General features: G+C 42.0%; 2 protein-coding genes across 2 annotated transcripts; both read left to right on the top strand.

The window, feature by feature from the left end:
* The first annotated feature begins 822 nt into the window (after positions 1 to 822).
* On the top strand, positions 823 to 8,085 carry LOC137915236 (zinc finger protein 384-like). Its single transcript, XM_068758680.1, has 11 exons — positions 823 to 990; positions 2,134 to 2,201; positions 2,314 to 2,536; positions 2,832 to 2,945; positions 3,573 to 3,713; positions 3,806 to 3,890; positions 4,561 to 4,785; positions 6,090 to 6,257; positions 6,350 to 6,428; positions 6,520 to 6,678; positions 6,973 to 8,085. The coding sequence occupies exons 2-11, from the start codon at positions 2,139 to 2,141 to the stop codon at positions 7,354 to 7,356; spliced, it is 1,641 nt and encodes a 546-aa protein (XP_068614781.1). The 5' UTR covers positions 823 to 990; positions 2,134 to 2,138; the 3' UTR covers positions 7,357 to 8,085.
* A 689-nt stretch (positions 8,086 to 8,774) lies between these two features.
* Positions 8,775 to 15,076, top strand: LOC137915244 (guanine nucleotide-binding protein-like 1). The gene is made up of 12 exons (XM_068758690.1): positions 8,775 to 8,853; positions 9,380 to 9,503; positions 9,746 to 9,882; positions 9,969 to 10,120; positions 11,015 to 11,086; positions 11,638 to 11,830; positions 11,919 to 12,017; positions 12,174 to 12,353; positions 12,452 to 12,630; positions 12,932 to 13,118; positions 13,318 to 13,458; positions 13,569 to 15,076. Exons 1-12 carry the CDS (start codon positions 8,775 to 8,777, stop codon positions 13,832 to 13,834), a joined length of 1,809 nt encoding a protein of 602 aa, XP_068614791.1. The 3' UTR covers positions 13,835 to 15,076.
* The last annotated feature ends 486 nt before the right edge of the window (positions 15,077 to 15,562 follow it).

Genomic DNA, 15,562 nt, shown 5'->3' with positions numbered 1-15,562 from the left:
AATTCACAACTTCGGACCATTCTAACACCAATATATACTCTTAGTCTACGTTTTATTCACACAAGTGCAGTTGACGTGTTTCTGTACCTTAAATCTCTCGTCTGGAGTGAGACTGAATTTAAATTCCAGATTTTCAATCTGTCTCAACTTCTTCTCGAGTTTCCTCGCTTCCCTCATCTGGAACTAATGCTGGACCGAGCTGCACTTTAAACGGCCTGACTCTCACTCCGCCAGGAAAATGTCAAAGATACAACATCGCCGATAAATAAAATAGCCGGAGGAGTCAGATAAATAAAGGTTAAGAGACAGCTCTAGGGTGTGTTGCCTGGTGAAGACGTGTTGCCGGATGTTGACGATACGGCAAAAACGTGTGTGACTGTCGTTACAGCGACACCCTGTGGCGGATTAGAGAACTTCACTGAAAATAACTACCGGTGACGTTCAGGCTTGCAGTTTTACATGTTGCATTCTCATGTCCAAAAAAAAAAAAAAAAGAACTATGATATTACGCTGCTTTCCCGTACTGTTCTATCATCTCGTATTTTCGAGCTACCGACTCGTCTCACGGTGGCTGGAACTAACATAGAAGAAAAAGGAGTTCCTGTCGTAGCTCAAAATGCTTTATTTTATCAGATAAAGCCGAATGTTGCAGATATAATTATATCACCATCTTTAAGCCTTTTTTATGCAGGTGTTTAGTACAAGGAGTCACCAAATGACTGACAACAGGTAATTTAAGCATTTAAATCTCAGGAAGTGACGTCATCAGACGCTTCTTTTGTTCGACGGACCATATCCGGAGGAAGTAAAGCTTGACTAGACAGCTCCTTCGTCGGAGGGAAAAAAAACCGAGGAAAAAAAAAAAAAAAAACACGAAAAAAAAAAAGCAAAGAGGACAAACTTCACTGGTTTGGGAGAATTTGGACAACTTTGTCCAAATTTCTCCGACCTACGACAGTTCCGGGGAGGCAGACGGAGCCGTCGTTGCCGGTAAAAGCCACTCATTTCCATGCAGTCTGCGGTGTTTTGTAGTAGATTTGCATGACTCTGCTGCCGCCTGCGCCGCCTACACAGCCGGAAGTCTGTAAGTCTGTTGTGTGTTTTTTTTCTCTCCGGGGTTTTTTTTTTTTTTTTTTTTTTATCATATGAGTGCGCTTTTTATTTTTTTGCTTTGCCTTTTATTTCATCTCAGGCAAGAGGGACCGACAGACACGCTGAGCTGTATGCTAGCTAACTGCTGACTAAACAGCACGTCAGGCCTGATTGAAGTCAAGTTGACCGAGACGAGTACTTCTCTTGAGCACTTTGTTGACATTTAAATGACACACGTCTCATTAATTAACGATGTTTGATGAATTTATATCGCAGTTAACATGTTGGCAGCTCAAAAACAACGAGTCTGTGACCTCTAGTCAAGATAGTTGAGTGTAACTACGTCATTAACATACCGGGAACATAAGCTAATGTACTCTGCATTACATTTAGCCAAAAACGTTTGATGATGTCTTCGTGCTGTCACCCACCATGTCTGTACTAGTCAGTTATTAAACCTTAATAACTAACACTAGTCTGTGTGTGTGTGTGTGTGTGTGTTAGCTATGCTCACACAGCTGGAAGCATAGTCTTTTGGGTTTGTTCTAATATTCTCTTTAGCACATGTTCTAAAGGCTTAAATATACACGATGCCTCCACGCCCAGACTCCAATATGTTCAGCTCTGCTAACTCCAAAGGATAGAAAAGTTAGCCCAAAACCCATCTGGGTAAGCTGCAGGAGGTGTTTTAGGATGTTGCTCTCTGGAGCTGTGGGGGGGTAAAATAACGTCTGGGGGGGGGTTACAGACCAGCAGTATGGAGGAGGAAAAGGGAAGCATATGTTGACAAGAACGCCCTGCATACGGCGAAGTAGGTAGTGCTCCTGCATCTCTGATAAAGACTGTTTAGGGGTAATTAATTATCCATTCATTGTTATGAAGTCAGGTGTGATTGTGCTATGCGGTTGTTTGTTAACATTGGCACTGTCGACTTTGTGTTTGTGGTGGTGGTGTGTCGTTTTTTATTTGTGCAGTGACTAGTCGTATCACCGACAAAGCAGTTATGGTCAATTTATTTCTGTTGCTTTTGTGTCATTGCAGAGATTATGGAGGATTCTCACTTTAATTCATCCTATTTCTGGGCTCCCATTCCCACCGTACCAGGACAGGTAAGTTTCAACAAGGAATCAAGATGATGTATTTCAGAAGAAGCCTGTTTGAGGTGTCTTCAGTCGAGGCCATCCTGTTAAATCCAATGACGATTCTCCTCTTGATTTACAGATTGAGAATGCTATGTTCTTGAACAAGGTAAAAGAGCAACAGGAAAAGAATGCGTCCTTCTCGCCTCCCTCTGCATCCCACTATCAAACCGCTCTTCTCACCATCCCCACTTCTGGGACAAAGACAGATGGAGGAGGGCAGGCGGGTTCTGTTGCACACTTTCACCCTCCTCACAGCAGCCAGAGCCTGCTGCCTGTCCCGTCCACAGGCATCATGACAGCAGGCAAGTTTGCGTCTGCGAGGACGTCTATCTCAGTCTGAGGCTGGTTTTTATCCCACAATATAGATTCAGATTCCAGTTCTGTGGGCAGAAGGGCACATCACAATTTATAAAAATAAACACCAGTGTGTCTTAATTTATGCAACAACCTCAGGGCTGCATTCTAATAATAGAAACAATATTGCTGTGCCTTCAATTTTAATACCGTCACTTCCAGGTTGAGCATACGGCACATAAAGTGTCGCTACTAAGGTGATTTATTTTCTCTTTCCTGTGGCTTCTTATTCTTCCTGAGAAGCAGGTCTGGTCATCACGACACCTCAGGGAACACTCGTCTCTCCCAACTCATCTCAGCCGTTCGTATCTGGTCATCCAGCGACAACCATGATTGTTTCAGCACTCCATTCTCAAGGTAAACCAGCATATTAAATATTGTATCTTGTATATGGTTCAAAAATGCAATGTTTTTTATTTTTTTAATTTTTTTCCACAAAATGTAACGCATCAGCAGAGCAGTCCTTTTTACTATGCCGTCTACAGAAGAAAACAAATTAGGTTTGCTCTTTATGATATCTCTGCGCTAATGATCCATACTGAGCACTTTGCTCTAAAACAGCAGCAGTTCCCAGATGTTAAACAGCAGCACAGCCATCAAAGGAGCCACGCTGTGCTACTAACTTTTGCTTTTTTTGCTTAAATAAATCTGTTTTTCTTTATTTCCAAATGCGAGTCTACTTTTCTGCCATAATGAGTTTTTATGGACTTTTAAATGGTTATTTTAACATACTTCATTATGAGTCACACTTTTATATGTTCCTTCAATTAAACCTGAAAGAAAAAATACATTAATAATCGCATGGCTTCCTTCAGGTACACTTACTTTGAGTCAGTTTACTCACGCAGCAACACGTGGTACGCTGAATATACTAAAGGGTTGCTTATAGAAGCAACTGTTCATCGGAAGCTTCTCGAGCCCCTGTTGTCGCCTTGTTCACCGGTGTCGTCCCCTCTTTACCCGCTGCTGTTGATCTTGTTGTAGAAAAGAAAGAAGGGGATGGGGCGTCCCACGTGGTTCTGATGCCTGCACCCTCCAAACGGGGCAGGAAGAGGAAGGTAACGATGACCAGGGTTGGTCCTGGGGGTGCAGGAAGTGAAACACTAATACTGGCTCATCTGGCTGGTAGCCAGGTAAGAAAATCCAGAGATAGAAAGGAACATCAGAGTTCAGAAACTATCAGATTACCAATCTCAAATATGACTTTTGACAGGTAGCAACTTTGCAGCATCATATTGGAGACCCGTACAACCTGTCAAATGAAGAGGACCACGGCCCAAAAGACGGCACGAAGACATACAGGTACCGGTACTCCGTGGTGTAACCTGCTGTGCATCGCCGATCATCCTCGCACTAGCTGTGGAATGCAAGCACGCCTGCTCCTCTGTGTCCTGTTGAAATGAGTAGAGATGATCTGTAGATGCGCTAGATGCTGTTGGGTAGACGCACAAACACACAATCTTGTTTGCATGGTTTGGCTGAACTTAACAGCTTTAGCAGTGGACGATTGATTCTTTCTTTTCGTGTATTTTAGATACAAATACATCAGTGCTATATGTTTGCTCTCTCTGCCTCTGCAAAGTAAAGGTCCTTCGCCGCTACTGTCCCCTTTTTTCTTTCTATAGCATGCTCTCTAATGTCTGAATGCCTTATTACCACAGTTCGCACTGATGTCAGCCTTGAAATCTTTTCGTCATACAATTGATGTAACTCCTGCCATCCTGTCTTCATTTATATATATTCAATAGTTAATTTTCCTTTTTTATTGTAAGCATAATTTTCTATTCTAGCTTTCCACTTTCCACGGCTCAATGCTTCATTCCCCTGTCTCTTTTCAACAACCTTTATTTCCTTTTTTCTTCCCTCTTCCCAAACCTTTTCTCTTGCGTCTCCCTTTCCTGTTATGTGTCCGTCTTCTTCGTTCTTGTTCCTCAATCTCCTCCCTCCTATTTCTGTGTCTCTCCGCCTTTAGGTGCCGGATGTGTGCGGCGACCTTCCACAGTAAATCAGACATGCAGATCCACTCCAAGTCGCACACAGAGGCCAAACCTCACAAGTGTCCTCACTGCGCCAAGTCATTCGCCAACTCCAGCTACCTGGCCCAGCACATCCGCATCCACAGTGGGGCCAAGCCTTACACCTGCTCCTACTGCCAGAAATCTTTCAGGCAGCTCAGTCATTTACAGCAGCACACACGGTACTGCAGACGCCCCCTCATTTTTCAGCCCATACCATCTTCCCCTGTCGTGTTGGCATGTCCTGCTAATTGCATTTTAGAAGCTCAGATTTTTTTTTTTTGGTCTTCTGACTCCTGGGGAAGAGATGCGAGAAGTGTGCAGATGTTCATTTCACTGACTTGTGGATGTTCTTTCACATGGAACCAAATCCATCCAGATGTGACCTTTTCAAAAACCTGAATCTTAAATACCCTTAAATTTGGGCTCAGTGCATTAGCACATTTCCACAATATTCAGGTCAAAATGACCATTTGAAATCCATGGAGCTGTGTTATAATGCATGAACACAATGAGAATATTTACCATTGTATCCCCCCCCTCATTTGTGCGTGTGCAGTCTGCTTACTTCTTCCCATTTTCTAACTTTGCATTTTCCTTTTGTCTGTGTTTCCTGTCATTTCTTGTGCCGGTGCCTCTTCAGTAGAAACACGCACGTGCGTTTAGACTTGCCCTTCTGTTGAAATAAGGTTTTACAGACAGATTTTGCACCATTGTGTGATTGTCAGGTATACGTCTCGATCAATCCCTTTTCTTTCTGCCTACTCTTGCTTTCTCGCTCACTGCCCACATTTTGTAGCTATCGTGTTGATACTCTTTTCATAAAACACCAACAAAATCGTGCTGCATTCACACAACAGGCCGGAGTGAATGAATGTCAGACAAATCACTTTCATTTGTGTTCCGAGATCAGATACATAAAGCAGTTTGTGGTTATGTGACATGAATGAGAATGAGCATATTGAGGCTCCTGTGGCGTTTAGCATGTATCATCAGTAACCAACGGCAGCACAGTGAATCCAAACGAGGAGAGATAACAACATTGTAGATTGTCAGCGATTCCCGATCTGCTTACGTAAGCATTTCTGTCCTCCAGAGCGAAATGTCATCCATTCACCGCTGGTGCTTCCATTTCAGATTGGACACCAGGAATTGTTCACAAATATGATGATATTGTTGCTGATGATGCCGATTACTCACGCAAACACATGCTTTTCATTTCAGAGGACCGATGCGTTCACATCAGAGCTAGACATAGGTGACTTTAAATTCTGAATGATACAAAATATGATGCTAGTAATAAATCAAAGTTAAGCTGTGAGGCTTTAAATGTTAGTGTAGCCTTGTTTGTCCCAATCATCTGGAAGGAAAGGGCGTGCGTTGCTTTGGATAAAAGCATCTGCTAAATGTAAATAGTTTTATTTAACATAATGCTTTACGTTCCTGTTCTCCCTTCCATTTCGCCCCTCCTGTCTGCACTCATCAGGAACCACACGGAGTCAAAGCCTCACAAGTGTCCCTATTGTACCAAGTCATTTGCCAACTCTAGTTATCTGGCTCAACATGTCCGCATTCACACCGGAGTGAAGCCCTACACCTGCTCCTACTGCCAGAAGTGCTTCAGGCAGCTCAGTCACCTTCAGCAGCACAACCGGTAAGTCAGTTTCATATTTCCCTTCAGTTTCTTTCTGTGGTCGGATTGAATCAGCTTGAACACAGTACATGTACTTGTTTGCTTGTGTTGAGGATTCACACTGGAGATCGACCATACAAGTGTACCCATTCGGGGTGTGAGAAGTCCTTCACGCAACTCTCTAATTTGCAGGTGAGAAAGAATTTTGGTTTCTTCTCACGCAGCGAGTCCACATCAGGTTAATTATTACCCACCTTGCTGTGTTTTAATACCTTCTTTTCAGTCCCACCGACGGCAGCACAACAAGGACAAGCCCTACAAGTGCACCAACTGCAATAAAGGATATGTAGACGCAACGAGTCTGGAGGTGCACATGTCTACACATACAGTCAAGCATGCGAGGATCTACTCGTGTGGGCTCTGCAACCGTAGCTATACCTCGGTAAGACTCGTTCCCTTATCTGAAGTGCATTTCTATATGAAATAGTCGTCCCTCGTTTAACGCGGGTGTTACGTTCCCGACTCCAACACATGTGCACAAATATCCCAGAATGCCACGAAATAGAGGAAAATCTGAAACTTATAAATACATATGCTCTGCAAGAAAACCCGCAACACAGTGAGCGGCGATATAGCGAGGAACGACTGTAGCATGAGTTTCCTCTCTGCCATTAGACAACCCATTACTTCATGTAGTCATGTGTTGACCTTACCCCTTTGCCTTTCTGCTCATCAGGAGACGTATCTGGTGAAACACATGGAGAAACACAACCCAGACCAGTTGAGAACACCGCCAGTCGTTACCATTCAGGCGGCGCAGCAAAACCAGAACCAACGCCAGGCTGGAGCTCAGAGCCAGGTCGAGGGGACAGACGCAGGACTGAGCCAACCTGGAGGCAACGGAAGTGGAGGAGTCAGTGGGGATCAGCAGGGACGGAGCCAGAGCAGCTACCCCGAGTCAGAAAGCATCTCCTGTCCATTTGACCTGCATCAGTACAAGACTGTGTCTGCCAGTGACATCCAGTACAAACCAGTCACTGTAGCGGACATTTCTTCCAACAAGGACCTCTGTCTCACTGTTTCAGCATCCACCATTCAGGTGGAACATCTCAATTCTTAGAGGTGATCAAAAAAACAAGGACGTCGGGTTGTGGGGATGTTAAAATTGATTCAAGAACTGAATTGTATGATAAAAGCAATACTGAAAACATGATGGGAGAACATTTGAACACATAAATGACTGTTCCTGATGATGGTTTGGGGCAGGCAGGACAAATTATATGTTGTTACAGACTATTGAAGGATATATATATATATATATTTGTTTTTAAGATTAGGTCCTTTTTTTGCTTTTTGCTTCATTTGATTCCTTTTCTTGTTGCTTGTCTGTCCTGTCTGAATGGAAATTTCTTGTGACGACTGCAATAAGTTTGATTCAGTCCATCACAGTGATGGTTTTATGACAGGGAGGGAGAGTCAGAGAGACGTCGCTTCTCTATTTATTTTTACCTCCTGCTCTTCCTTACCAATAAAACATTGGCCGCAGCAATTTCTGGCCATTCTGTTGATTAGATTTAAGGTTGACTGACATTTGCCTTTTTCCTTTTCAGGAAAGATAAATATCAATCAATAATGTACATTGATGTATACTATCAGTTCATAAAAGTATGATTGTTTAAAAGATGTAATCCCTAAAACCATTTGCATATGACCATCAGGGGGATGGTAAAAAAATAATGGCATCCTATTGTACTGCTTTGTGTGTATGTCTTTAAAAGTCCTAAAATTTTATCCAAATGTGTTTTTGCTATTGTATTTCCACAATGATGATGTTTATAATATTTCATTATAGACCTTCTGACATCTTAAAGTGTTCTTTCTGCACATAATACAATAAAATATTATATAAAATTTGCCATTGCCATTTTTTTTCAGTTACTAATTCAAAATTCAGGTTTAAACAAGTCAAATGTACAATAAGAAGACATGTTTCCCTGTGCAATGGAATTATTTATTTGCTGTTTACAATGAAAGCCAAACAAACAAACAATAACAGTCTGTTTTTGTATCGGGATATATTTAATAGATGACGCAAATAAAAACTATTTCTGTCTTCCTGTGCCGCTCACGTACAGGTATGTTTAATATTTGAAGCATGCTGGAATGTGAGCGTTCCGGGTGTTTACAAAAGTGGACTGTACCATTAAAGGTGAGAGGGGCTGCTGTCAAGTTGTTTACATGTTACATGTATGTAAGTTGGAGGAAGTTTAAAATAAATTCTGCGATAAGATCAGTTTTCAGTAAAATAATCTAATATTAATATGGTCTAAAGTCAACTCTGGCAGTCTGCAAACAAACAACGAAATGTGGAGTCGTGGACTCGTCCGCCGTTTCTCTGCAGTGGATATGGCGTCACTGAAGAAGTGTGGGAGTCGAGAAACTTCGCCCATGTAAATAATATCACCGAGCAAGCTGCGTTACAAGCTGCAATAAGAAATAGGCTCAATAGGTACATTAGTTAAACAGCGTGTCTTAAGTATGCCTCGGAAAAAGCCATTTAGCAACAAACAGAAGAAGAAACAGCTACAGATCAAACGGGAGCGAAAGAGAGGGACCGGTACGTTTGCTGTTAGCTTTAAACACGCTAGCTTTAGCAGTTTAGCTAACGATTTGTGCAGAGCATCACGTTTTATGTGCGAGTGGAGAGTTGGGTCGAGCAGGATTTCAAATCCTTCTTAGATAGCGAGATAGCGTGTAAAACAAACAACCAGCTTCTTCGGTTTGCTAGCTGTAATGCGAAATGTTATACATAATACAATGTCTATATGAGTTGCCTTTGAACTTGACTTAAATATTATATTGTTTTAGTGTCACCATCTGGACAAAATATGATCTAACATTCCATTCAATAAAAAAAACTCGGGACTATGTAATTGACTTTAAAATGTCCCTTTATTGTCTGAGTTCAAGCTGTTAGTGTTGACTTCTCAGAACGATTTGAAACCTCCCTGGACTTGACTCCTGACACCCAGCATATCGATCAATAATCATATCAGATAATATATGTGGAGAAGGTAGATTTTGTTATTGAAAATCCTTATAACGTTCATTTGACCGATCTATGACTGCCAATGATTTTTCAGGTGAAACCGGTTGTGGCGTAGAGTTGGGAGGACAAGAGTCGGACACCTCTGACAGTGAGACGACTGATGTTAGGAGGATCAATCAGCAGCCCGCCAGCGCAGAAGGTCGATATGACCCCAACAGGTGAGTTACCAGCATAAATACTAATCCTCATTTTAATGGAGTTATGAAGGAGATAACAAGTTGGATGGAAGTTCCCTGCTAACAAAAACACATTTAATATGTTTCCATCTAAAAGAAAATGCGTTTGATTTGTTTTTTTAAAGGGTGTAATGTGATGTTGATATTTTATCTTATGTTTGGAAGCATTGCAACAAAATACAAAAGTAAATCTCACTGACATCCGCTCTCATTCTCCCTGCCAGGTTCCGACTGCACTTTGAAAACGAGAGTAAAGAGGAAGTGGAAAAGAGAAAGAAATTGTGCATGGAAAAGTTGCTGCAGCCCGTATCAGACAAAGAACTTGAGGTCAACATCGATGACATCTACCCCTTAGAGAAAGGTCTTCCACATGACAATCTCAAGCGAAGTAGGTTAAGGGAGTGGCTCACGGCTTGAACCTGCTGAAACTTCATTATTCACTGCTAGGTCTCGGTTTCCCACAACGGCCACCCTGGAATTATTCGATGGCGCGAGAGGTCCTGCTGAGGAAAGAGGAGAAGTCATACAGACACTACCTGGATGATCTGAACTACAGAAACCTACCTGGCTCTCTCAGCCACTTTGAACACAATCTAGAGGTGGGTTATGTAAAATGGATACTCTTTGGGCTCCCTAGTTTGTTCTTTCAGTAGCTGCAGTAAAAATAGTGTGTTGACATTTTTGCACACAAACATGTTCATTATTTATCATTTTAGTCTGGTTATCTAGATTGCATTAAACCAGTTTCATCAATGTGTCCCATGATTTTTAATAAGTTTCCTTCTTTTGAGTATTTGTCCATAATTGAATATTTTCATTGAAATGTAAAAACTTTGTTAGTGATGGAGAGAATTATTCAGAAAATGCCATGGAAGTCTAGTATCTGTACTAGAATCTGTAAATGTCTAATTATATCCAAGATGGTGTTCATGAGTTAAACTTAATCGTTAATTGTTTTAAAGTTGCATTGTGCAAGGATTTGCAAGCGTTTTGACGTACCTCTGCATTGCCGTGTTGTTCGTATTGCTCAGGCTGTGCGAATGGTGACGTCATTCATCAAAATCAAAAACAGATTATTGCAGATAATTAAATTTTAAAGCGTAGGCTGAGCTCAGGAGGCACGTTGCAGCGTGAGCATTCATTGAGCAGCTGGTGGTTAGATAAGTGACTCTCAGTAATCTAGAGATGCTGACGCTTTAAGTGGCACTAAGGATCAAAATGATGGAATATATGCCACATATATTCCATGTGATTGTGTTGTTTTGCCCATTGTGCTCTTGCTCAATGTGAAAAGACTCCACTTCATCAAATTATATCCCATTATCAGCAGTACATTGTCCCGGTGCTGGTTAAAAGTTAAAAAGCTGTCACAGAGTTCTTTCTAGTTACAGAAAAAGATGTTGCTGTTTGTTTTTTAATCGTTCAGCCCTTAATTATAGAAGAAGGGCTGCTTTGAACCTCACCTCACGTTCCACATCTGTGTTGACTTTTAGACATGGCGGCAGCTTTGGAGAGTGCTGGAGATGTCGGACGTAATCCTGCTTATTGTGGACATCAGACACCCGGTAGGTGGTTCTGTAAGACGAAGCCTCCAGACTGGATCTGAGCACTAGATGGAGACACAGTCAAAGTCCATCTGAGCGTCAACGTGAATTATTGATTAGCAAATACATGCTGCACGTGTTTTATTTTCATGTGGTCCACTAAAATTATTATCTATAAATATGTTATTGTTCGACACTTTTAAATTAAAAATTGGATTTTGTCATTTCCATCATAAGAGTCTCCTTAAATATTTTCTTTATATTGTCATATCTTTGCTTATGAACTCACAGAAAATGGTCACATTTAATAATTTGCTGTCGTCACCACTTTCAATTGCTTCTTTTGGGTCTAATTATAACATAAGCTCATAAGATAAGTACTTATTCTAACAAGTCGAATATACTTTATGAGTTCACATCTTACGTTTATAGTTTCCAGTGTGGGTATGTACGTGAAGTTGAAAGCGCAGAGACTTCTTGTGTTGGTATTTGTGGGAATATTTTAGTTTATTACTTCTGTTCACTATTTTTTTTTATGTGAACAAGAGACATGCTCTTCTAAATCCACGCAGGTGCTGCAGTTCCCTCCATCCCTGTATCACTACATCACACGAGAGCTCCAAAAGAAGGTGGTGCTGGTGTTGAACAAAATTGACCTGTGTCCTCCCCCAGTGGTGATTGCCTGGAAACACTACATGACCTCCCAATTTCCCCACCTGCAAATAGTGTGCTTCACCTCCCACCCTGGACAGCCCTACAGTACAGGTGTGGGGCAAATAATTGCAAATATATTTTAGTGCTGCGTCTCTGGTTTTAATAACAATCTATTTTTCATGTTGCCTGTTGCTTGTAGTGCTCCAAAAGAAGAAGACGAGGAGGAAGGCTGGCTCGAGTCAAGCAGGAGGTCCTATAGATATCCTAAAGGCATGTCAGGACATCGCCGAAGGCTACGGTGATTGTCTCTCCGCCGCCACAATCTTCACCAAACGTTCTAGATCTGTGATAGCGCAGCCGTCTCGGTGGCATTATTTTTTACCTTGAAGTCGAGCATGTTTGTGTTGCATCGTTCTGGGTGTCGACCGATTTCTTTCTTTCTTTCTTTTTAAAGTTGACATGTCCAGCTGGGAGCTGAAGATTCAGAGAGATTCTGTCGCGGAGCGTCGTGACGAGCAGCAGCCGGATGAAGGCGAGTCGGTGCTGATGGAACATCAGAGTGACAGTACTATGGAAATCAGCAGCCCATCGCAGGAGCTCTACAAAGATGGGGTTCTGACACTGGGCTGCGTCGGTACGGAGCGATAGGAAGTTGTTGCCATATTCAGCAGTTTAACAAACCCAACCAAATTATAACCAGAATTTACACGAGGCTTTTTTTCCCCCCCACAGGCTTTCCAAATGTTGGCAAGTCATCTGTTATAAACAGCTTGGTGGGGAGGAAGGTGGTAAGTGTTTCTCGGACCCCAGGCCACACCAAATACTTCCAGACCTACTACCTCACCCCGACGGTCAAACTCTGCGACTGCCCTGGACTGGTTTTCCCCTCCTGCGTTAATAAAGAGCTCCAGGTACGAGTTCATGTTTGTGTATTTGAGAGCAGACGTGACTTTAACTTTACTTTTGCTTTTCACCTCAAACTGAAGTTAATTTTGTCTGGCAGCGTTCTCACACACCTCTGGGATAAGTGTATTGTTTCGTACAGTCTGACGGGTTTTGTTTGTTTTGCTCTTCCATAGTTCCACGGGTGTATTGGGGTAACGTCTGTTAAACTCTGCGGTATTGGGAATGGTTTTCGCTCTGATTTATCGTAACCATGTTTTTCTCTTTCCATCTTGGCTTTTTTATTTCTCGCGTCCGTTTTTCCCGTAGATCCTGGCAGGCATCTATCCGGTATCACAGCTGCGGGAGCCCTACAGCTCAGTTGGTTATCTGTGCGAAAGGACCTCGTTCTTATCCGTGCTGAAGCTCAAACATCCTAGTTTGCTAGAAAATGACTGCCGTCAAGGAGACCGCAGTTCTGACGAGCTCAAGTGGACTGCCTGGGATGTTTGTGAGGGTAAATAATCTCTGAGAGATACTGATCATGTGGCGTTTGATTTCTTTTAAAACCTTTCAGAAAAGCCAGTAATGTGTATAACGCTCGTTAATCTTTGTGGCTCATCTCACCAATCCCAAAACACGGACGTGCATCTCTCAGTATCGCCGTCTTTTTTTTATTTTGAGCAAGAGTGTCTTTCTCTTTGTGCAATCCTTAGCATGGGCGGAGAGGAGAGGCTATAAGACGGCAAAAGCAGCTCGCAATGATGTTTACCGTGCAGCTAACAGTCTTCTACGGTTGGCAATTGATGGCAGATTGTGCCTCTGTCTAAGGCCGCCAGGCTACAGCTGCCTCAGAGGTAAAAAAAATAAAGAAAGAAAGGACTTCTTCATTTCAGAGTATTTGTAAAGTTAAAATGGAATGTTGACAGAAGCCATTTATTTTGGGGGGATTATCTGTGGTCTGCAGAGCATTGGGAAAATCACCCAGGCTTGCCGGAAATCGTTGCCCTTCAAGGAAGGAGGACGGAGCAGGCTGAAGAAGGAGAGCGAGAGGATGAAGAGGATGGGGAGTCCAGCACTGAGTCAGAGGAAGAGAGAGATCGAGATGCAGATGACGATGAGGATGGGGATGATGAAGATGAGGGGTTTGGACATCCTAAGCCGAAGGATGATAAATCACGTGGCTTCACCGTCAACATGTACAATGTCCTTCGGGAAAATGAGTGCGAGTGATGAAGGAAAGACGATCAAGGAGACGGAAGTTGTTCCTCTTCCATCACATTTTCCACTTCTCATTCCTCATTTTCCTAAATCTGCATTCCTTCTCATCTTTTCTTTGTGATGCTATATAATCTCTTTGAATTCATGGATCCATGATTTATTTGAAGTCATGGATTGACATGATTGATTGATTGATATGTTGTTGTTTTTTCATCCTATTACTCAGAACACATATCGTGTATTTCATACTGTATCTTTTTCTCTTGTTCATTCAGTGAGAGTATTCTTAATGCTGCTTCCAGGAATGAGCGTGGTTTGATTTAATTTAATCTTATTTTTTCCAGCATGTTCTCATGAGAAACGGAGGAAAAACAACTTTATTCAATCTGGAATGGTTTTTATTCTCTTTATTGATAACAGCTGAGATGCCAAAGTTCAGGCCAGGATGATTCAATTGTTGATATGATGTCATTCACTGGAGCAGCTTTCATGGCGGCTGGAAGTTTATGAATGCAACTCCATGGCTTCTTTAAGGACATTTGTTTGTCATAAAAGTAGTTCAAGGATGGCGGATAGGGGAGATATAAGATATAAGCAATATAGATAGTTTTTGTGCTACCAGTATTACAATTCTGCTAGAGGTTTATTTTTCTGAAATGTTTTGTAGGTTATGAAGAATGTCAGAGTGATATTTGGTTTGTTTCTTCACAGTAAGCAGGAAATGTGGATAATTGAACCCAAGGCTGTTTAACCTGTTGTGTTTTAAGTTAAACGCAGGATTTTAGCTGCGGTTATTCAACAAATGTATTTGCTAATGGAGACATTGGCTTTGATCCCAGCAATATTTCATTTTTCCTGCGGCCACATCTTCGGATCAATCGTTCTGGACTAGTAATGAATCCGCTCCAATCCCGGACGCTGTATTATCGTTTGCTGTCGACGCTCCTCATTCATTTTTTCACTGAGGGCGACTTTACAGCACCCTTACTGTGCTACTGTGTAATTCATCGAGCTGCAGCAATTCCTGCTATCAGTGCAGCGCGAAGCAATCATTCAGCTCTGCTTTGCTGTTGCACAGAACGGATGTTTGAATTTCTTTATGTTATGGATTTTTTGCTTTTTTGGAAATACCAATACTGTCAGCATCCAGAGTGTGTCATGAAGGCTCGAGGCGTGTTCAAACGGTTTCCTCATTTCATTCCGAGTACTCCTAATGATGACTGGACTGCTTTCTGCAATAAAGAAAAAAACCTTGAAACAATGAAGGTGTCTGAGATGGTGTTTGGCAAATGTAGTATATAAACTTGCAACCTGTGTTAAGTGTATTTATTTAGAGACAATGAAATTACACTCATTTTAGATCATGTTTGAATTTGTATTTTAGGGGAGCTGCTCATATTATAAATTACTGGCGTCTGCCGTGTCACTGTAAGCAATACTTTTTTTTATGAGGGTGATTATCACAACACTGTCATGCTGCTACTACTACTGTATTTTCCGCTTGTCCCACTTCACCCTGTCCTTTGCCAACTGTCATGCACACCTTCGACTATCAACGGTGTAGATCAGGTCATTCACTCTCGTCACCTAAATAGTCGTCTTATATGAGCGAATATGACAGCATCTATTTTGTCATTCTATGTCTGACCTGGTGGACGCAATTGATGGGTGAGCTGAGACTGCGTAATGATAATCACCAGTGAGCATTGCCCCAATCATCATTTAAGGAATAGAAGTGGG

Source organism: Brachionichthys hirsutus, unplaced genomic scaffold (genome assembly GCF_040956055.1).
Source record: "Brachionichthys hirsutus isolate HB-005 unplaced genomic scaffold, CSIRO-AGI_Bhir_v1 contig_1058, whole genome shotgun sequence".
Taxonomy (NCBI): Eukaryota; Metazoa; Chordata; class Actinopteri; order Lophiiformes; family Brachionichthyidae; genus Brachionichthys; species Brachionichthys hirsutus.
Note: the sequence above shows the minus strand (reverse complement) of the source record. Positions and strands in the feature narration are given on the sequence as shown.

Excerpts from the sequence above, each read along its gene's own strand:
- LOC137915236 (XM_068758680.1), top strand. The coding sequence starts at position 2,139 with ATGGAGGATTCTCACTTTAATTCATCCTATTTCTGGGCTCCCATTCCC. Across the intron at positions 2,537-2,831 it reads CACAGGCATCATGACAGCAG|CAGGTCTGGTCATCACGACA; the intron begins GCAAGTTTGCGT and ends CTTCCTGAGAAG. Across the intron at positions 2,946-3,572 it reads TTCAGCACTCCATTCTCAAG|AAAAGAAAGAAGGGGATGGG; the intron begins GTAAACCAGCAT and ends ATCTTGTTGTAG.
- LOC137915244 (XM_068758690.1), top strand. The coding sequence starts at position 8,775 with ATGCCTCGGAAAAAGCCATTTAGCAACAAACAGAAGAAGAAACAGCTA. Across the intron at positions 10,121-11,014 it reads ACTTTGAACACAATCTAGAG|ACATGGCGGCAGCTTTGGAG; the intron begins GTGGGTTATGTA and ends GTTGACTTTTAG. Across the intron at positions 11,087-11,637 it reads TTGTGGACATCAGACACCCG|GTGCTGCAGTTCCCTCCATC; the intron begins GTAGGTGGTTCT and ends AAATCCACGCAG.